Source organism: Convolutriloba macropyga, chromosome 3, assembly GCF_964194025.1.
Source record: "Convolutriloba macropyga chromosome 3, txConMacr16.3, whole genome shotgun sequence".
NCBI lineage: Eukaryota > Metazoa > Xenacoelomorpha > Acoela > Convolutidae > Convolutriloba > Convolutriloba macropyga.
Window position 1 is genome coordinate 14,622,247 of NC_134470.1, and position 6,892 is coordinate 14,629,138.

A 6,892-nucleotide genomic window follows, 5' to 3' on the forward strand; every position below is an offset into this window, starting at 1 on the left:
ATTGCAGTAATTTGAGCCCAAAACCTCCTAAAAATGACCTTTTAACATGAAATTGAGACCATCCCAGCAGCTGCACCACTGTAAGCACTTGAAAAACATGCACTTTGAGCCTCTAATAAAACTTAATGCCGGCTGGACTTTACCTGTTTATCCCGTTTTGAAAGATCAAAGTCATTGAAAAATGTGTGAACACATCTTAAAAATATAGCCGGTAGAATACCGGAAACGACTCGAATCGTCGCGCATTATAATCTCTAACCTAACCTTACCCAAAAAAGAACATCAAAATAGAAAAGACAAAAAAAATAGCCCAACAAACCACCTTAAGGGGTTTTAAAAATGCCGACTATTTTTTAGGTGCGGAGGGGAGCTAGGTGGGTAGATAGGTTGGGGAGGTGGGTAGTGCTGGGGTAGTTGGGGGGAGGGGTAGGTGGGGGTAGCTAGGTGAAGGGAGGGGTAGGGGTAGGTGGGGAGTAAGTTGAGGGGGTGCGGTGGGGGGGTAGGTAAGTGTTGGGGGGGGGGGGGGGGGTAGATAGGTGGTGGTTGGTGTGGGGGGGTTGTGCAGTGTAGTTTAGATAATTAGGGGTGACTTATTTAGGAACAAAAAATCTCTAAATGACCCCTTCACGTTGAACATTACCAGCAGTTCCTAATTACTATACATTACAAACGAAGCTACTGTTAAAGTCCAATTTTCGAAAACAGAAGTCAACGATCAAAAACGGAGGTAAATGCTCGAACAGAAAGAAGTCAAAATTCAAGTCATGAACAAACTTGCTTTCTGCTAAAAAAAATCTGTGAAACTCAATACTCCTCTTCGAGTCGTAAAAACCTGTAGAATCTCAATACTCTTCTTCGAGTCGTAAAAAAACCTGTAGAATCTCAATACTCCTCTTCGAATCGTAAAAACCTGTAGAATCTCAATACTCCTCTTCGAGTCGTAAAAAAACACAGCGCCCCAACACAATTCAATTTCTTTGAATTGTAAAAAACCAAGAGAAGGCCAATAATAGCCCCAGTTATTGCTGTGTGGCTATTAAACATAAGAATAGTGGGCCCCAAAATTGAGCCCTGCTGTACTGCACTGGTTACTGGTAGAGGCGTAGTAGACAAGCAACCGTCAAAGCGAACAACTTGATCAAAGCTAACAAAGATAGGAGTTGTTACCAGCGTAACAGTTGCCATAAAAGTTGTGCAAAGAGCTAAAGCTCTAGTACTAGCGACTTATTTCATAAAACCAAAAAGAGCTAGAAAGTTGTGTCTCATGATCGGGTAGAGGTTTGAGTAAAGAATTCTCAAAGGCCATTGAAACTTTTGAGATGTAACTGATTGTCTATACGAAAACGAAGAAACTGTTGTCTTTCTTGTAAATTGGGATGACCAGCGTAGTTTTCCAATGCACGGGAAACGTGCAGTTGACCTTAATGGAATTGTATAAACGGTTTTTTTAAGGTACGGTTTTTTGAAATATGATCGCATCAAGTAAAAAGTTTATCACCCAATGGTTGTTAATTTAAGCTTAGTTCAAGATTTATTCCAGTTTGTTCATCAGGTTGCGAAAACGACGCCTAACATGGCATCTCCACGTGCATCTCTTCCATTCTCGAGACAAAGGTCTAATGATATCGTCAGAGGTTATTATAGACCACTATGAGAAAGCCGAAAAATTATACGAATTGATGCGCATTTTGCTGTAAATTTTAGTAGTTAGCTGCTTAAAATGAGACAATACGTTAGATCACTATAAAAATCAAGGTCAGTAAAAACAAAAAAAGTCACCCACGTAGACATCGTTTGATTCGATCTTCGTTCGTGAGCAATTAAAAACGTTTTTCATGGTGCAGTCAAATCTATCTGAAATTCGTCCCTGTATTGTTGCATATCGTCCTGCAGTTTCAAATTATCAAAATAAATGCAATAATTACTACAATATTGTTCATGTACACATACGAATGCAAGACTTTATGGCTAATCGCTCTGTAGCAGTTAACTGGGCGCCCCGCGCCAACCAAATACCAATCCTTTTGCTCAACATCTTTTCCTAAAAACACTCAAAAATATAACTGTAGGCCAGCAATCTAGAAATATACGAACACTCAAATATTTCTTAGGCGGATCTCTTGATTCAAACAAAATAAACCTGCAAAGATTTAATTCAAAGATTTCAAAATACAAGCTCAACTCAAACAAAAATTCATGTTCTAAGGCAATAGAAATTATCAAGGAAATTATTCAGCTTGTTCTGCAAACCTGATTGCGTTCATATTATCCAAAGTATTTACCAGCAACGGTCTTATGAAATTTATTTCCATAACTGATAAATTATTCAATCCGGCAAAAGTTTCCTTGTCTTTGATAAATTTGTCGATGCTGCTTCTTAATTTGGATGTCCTAATATCCCATATGTCTTTCACCAATGTTCGAACCTGATCTGCATGAGGTATGCTGTCTAAGGCATTGGTGAGCAGCAAATGAGATACCTCCATATATATTGGAGACAACATTGGATGAAAAACTTCTGGCGAATCAACCTCTTGTTGTTTCCATTCTGCTAGTTTCTCTGTCGTTAGCCAGGCAGGTGGCCTAATTTCGCATAAGCGTTTCTTTGACAAGTGAACAGCAAGCCAAAGTGGAACTTCACAAGGTAAACCAGCTACAAATGGTCCAAAATCTCCAACAATAAGAAACAGTTGTTCTTGATTCAACTTCGGTACAACAGTTATTAAAGAATCTTCCGCTAAAAACTCAAGCTCGCAGGGGTGGAGTCTATCAAGCAGTTCCATTTGATCTAAAATAGATTGCAGCACTTAATCAGAGATGCCCCCTGCAAGATGTCGCTGCATGAAAGCCAGTTTTCAATAGTGTTCAATAGTTTTCCCGTGAATTAGTTAAATAAATCAGAGAGTGGATATTTAAAAAAGTTGATATAGTCTGCATTCACAACCATTGGACAACTGTTCTGTGCTATGCTACCTCAAACAGCCACTAAGCCCAACGCGCATGAATTGATAATTGCGAAAGTTCAGTTCATCGAAACAAACAAAAACTTTTCAAAACGTTCAGTTCATCCAAACAAACAGTCAAAAACTTTTCAAATTTAATGGTCGGATCTTAATGCCCTCCCAGCTTAGTGGGCTTTTCACCTTTAATATTACTAGTAGTTCCCAATTGCTATACATTCTAGACAGCTATTGTTAAAGTCTTATGTTCGAAAACAGAATTGTAGCATCTCAATACTCCTTTTCGAGTCGTAAAGAGACAAACACGTTTTCATTCATTAGAACTCTTTTTAAAACGGTATATCCATATTTTTTTCATTCGCTATTCGTCAACCGACAAAAAAACCTCACCTCACCCAAGAACGCATAACGCACGACCAACGAACCTCACGCATGAAAAAATGATCGCGTAAGGATCTCATGGAAAGCCTTCAGACCGAGCAAAGCCACGTAAGAAATAGCTTTGGAAAAAGGAGCCTCGAACTGGCTCACAGCTCTACCACTTAAACGTTACGGTTTCACACTAACGAAGTCCATATTTACAGACTGGCTTTGCATTAGAGCATAACATACGCCCATTAAATGTCGATGTGCGCAAAATTTCACCTTATCACATGCTCTCCACTGTGCGAAGGGTGCGTATACACACATGAGACACAGAGATCCGAGACACTTTTGCTAAGATCATGCATGACGTTTGCTATGATATCGAGGTTAATCCTATTTGTTGTTGTTGTTGTGGCTTCCTGGGGTTTGACACCAGAGGGATTTCTCCCATAACTTCTGATTAGAACGATTTCCAAATGTTGCGAGTAACAGCAGTCGCAACATAGTTGCCATGTGCAAGGGTTGGAATCAGAGAATCTGTTGTCGACAAACTTCCACATCAGGTTGACTATTCGCGATTTTAGACCGACAGGGTTGGCAAACTGGATTTTTTTCGTTTATTCTGTTAATGACTCTGCATGTCCGGTAGACAAATTCTCAACGAATCTTTTCTTTATTGCACTTGTTTAGCATGAAAAACATCGTGGACGTACCAGATTTGGAGGTCCACTATTTGCGGAGACGAAACATTATCAAAAGGTTTTGTTAATAAAAAGAATTTTTGGATCTTTTCCGTTTGTGCCCCCCCCCCCAGTACGTTATGCTCCCCCCAGTGACAGAGCACGTGTCATTACATAGTAAATCATTATGTAAAAATATTGCACGTGCGTCTGGGGGTTGCAAATAATATGCACCCACTAATCTGGGGGGCACAAACGGAAAAGATCCGACTTTTTTATCGCTACCTTGTTCTAGTATAAACTCAGATTTCTGTCTTTTGTACTAGTCTCATATGTAACTATTGCGGGCTTCTAGCTTATGTGGGACTATTTCCCAGAAGAAGAGGTCCCTTTCTGGTGCTCCGGTAATTCTGCAAGAATACACTAAGTCATGTACAATGTACATCACCAGAATAAAGAAAATTTCTTCTTCTTCTGCAGCAGCTTCAAGGCGAGTCCTTTATACATAAAACCTGAGGAGATCTGATGAATAAACCCGTCGCCACAGACATGAGTCAACGCGACTTAGGAGTGATAGTAAACGGTAAGTTCTCTTGGTACAAAAAACTGCGCTCGACAGGTGAAGCGATGAAAGCCCTGTTTCAGATCAAGCGAAATCTCCCATAGAAATTACCGGCCAACTGTAACCTAATCTTCTGAGACATGCATAACAAACAAAGCAAACTCTGAGCAACTAGAGAATTTAAAAACTGGCTACTCGGTGGATTCTTGGCCCTCACAAAGGCTACTACGAGAGATTAATAGATTTGAAACTCCTAGCGCTCAGTCTCTATATTTAAATGCACGATGTGCTATTGCTGCTAGCCATGCTCCAAACAAAAACAACATCCAGACCCGGAAAGTCCTACAAATGACATCACAAGACAGTTACAAAGAGGAGAGCTACCAATAGCCAAAATCAGGCTGCAACAGACCGATGATAACTTCGTTGTACGAACTAATAGACTCTACAACTGCCTTTACCGCGGCTGTTCCAGCTTTTATAAAAATTTCGACAAAAAAGACCCTATCTGACAATAATGTGAACTTCTTCAAAAGCAAGTAAAACGAGACAAACAAGTGCACATGGCGACTAATATGCAGATGTGAAAACTGCAACATCTTTAAAAATTTAAGACAAATACAAAACTCGGACCTCAAAAAGTGAGAAACCACCTAGGGTACTTGCCCTGAAGTCTATATGACGACTACTACTAATAAAACTACAAGCACTGACATAATCGCGCGGCTAGACATTAAAACGAATTACCTATGCGATTCCAGTTTGAGATGTTACTTCTTCGAAGTGAAGGTCTTTTAACCAACTGGCCAAGTCATGACCATAAATTCTGTCGAAGCAGCAAAATATCTTGAACCGTAATAAAAAGTTAATATTAGAATGAGTTATTGGTTTTTTAGAAATAAGTGGCATCACTCAAGGTTCAATATTTGGTCCTTTTTTCTTCATAATTTTCAACAATGATATTCAAAAACAAATATTTGTAATATGTTTCAGTTTTGCTGATGTTTAGATTTAAATATGTGAGAAGCTACTTATACACAGAAACAGCGAACTCAATTTTGATTTTCTGGCGTAAAAAACTCAAATCATACTTAATTACAGCAAAACACACCTATACGTCAAGCAAAACAGATCTGCGTCCAATGATCATCATTTGTTAGATCAAGGGTAAACCAACATGAACTTGGGCTCCAAAATTTTTTTAACCTTTCCTGCAATGAAAATTTCTCATTCTGCGAGCTAAAATTTTTATATACGCTGTTCAAACATGTAGGGAACATTTGAATCAGCAATAGCTGAAACCAAAGCTAGGCAAGTATTTAGTTTTCGTTGTACCAATAAATTTCAAGCACGGTTTCCAAAGCTGTCGCAAACGCAAAAAATTGGAAATCTGCAAAAGATTTGATCCAAAATGGATTTAAAAAGAAAAAAAACAGTTATAAAAACAGCGACCTTCAACTTTAAGATTACTCCCTCATTGTCTTTAATTTAGAAGGTCTGACTTACACCCTATTTTGTTTCTAAAATAATTGATTATCACATTATATTATCAAACCTAGAATTCTTTCAAGAGAGTCCTACCCGTAAATATATCAAGAATTGACAAAAAATACAGAGAAAAACTTTTTTCGTCGACCCGAATTTTGTTACAACCAGTCTTTGAAAGTGTATAGGAAATCTGAAAATGTTCATGTATAAAAATATACCCCGAATTTTTCAGGAATTGTTTCTGCAATCGCTACATAGAGGAAAACAAATTAATCGAGCGCATCATTTGCAAAATTGGTAATTTGCAACAGCAACAAAAAACCAGAAAAATATGCAATTGAAGGCATACTAAACTCCAAAGAAAGAACTTCAAATCCTGTTCTTTGACTACCATTACCAATACAACTACTACTACTACTACTACTACTACTACTACTACTACTACTACTACTACTACTACTACTACTACTACTACTACTACTACTACTACTACTACTACTACTACTACTACTACTACTACTACTACTACTACTACTACTACTACTACTACTACTACTACTACTACTACTACTACTACTACTACTACTACTACTACTACTACTACTACTACTACTACTACTACTACTACTACTACTACTACTACTACTACTACTACTACTACTACTACTACTACTACTACTACTACTACTACTACTACTACTACTACTACTACTACTACTACTACTACTACTACTACTACTACTACTACTACTACTACTACTACTACTACTACTACTACTACTACTACTACTACTACTACTACTACTACTACTACTACTACTACTACTACTACTACT

The 6,892-nt window shown here is 38.1% G+C and overlaps 1 protein-coding gene across 1 annotated transcript; it reads right to left on the minus strand.

Annotated features, from left to right (window-relative positions):
• Positions 1-2,135: 2,135 nt before the first annotated feature.
• LOC142335975 (DNA replication complex GINS protein PSF2-like) lies at positions 2,136-2,785 on the minus strand. The gene has a single exon (XM_075384399.1). The coding sequence runs from the start codon at positions 2,781-2,783 to the stop codon at positions 2,229-2,231; it is 555 nt and encodes a 184-aa protein (XP_075240514.1). The 5' UTR covers positions 2,784-2,785; the 3' UTR covers positions 2,136-2,228.
• Between the last annotated feature and the right edge of the window lie 4,107 nt (positions 2,786-6,892).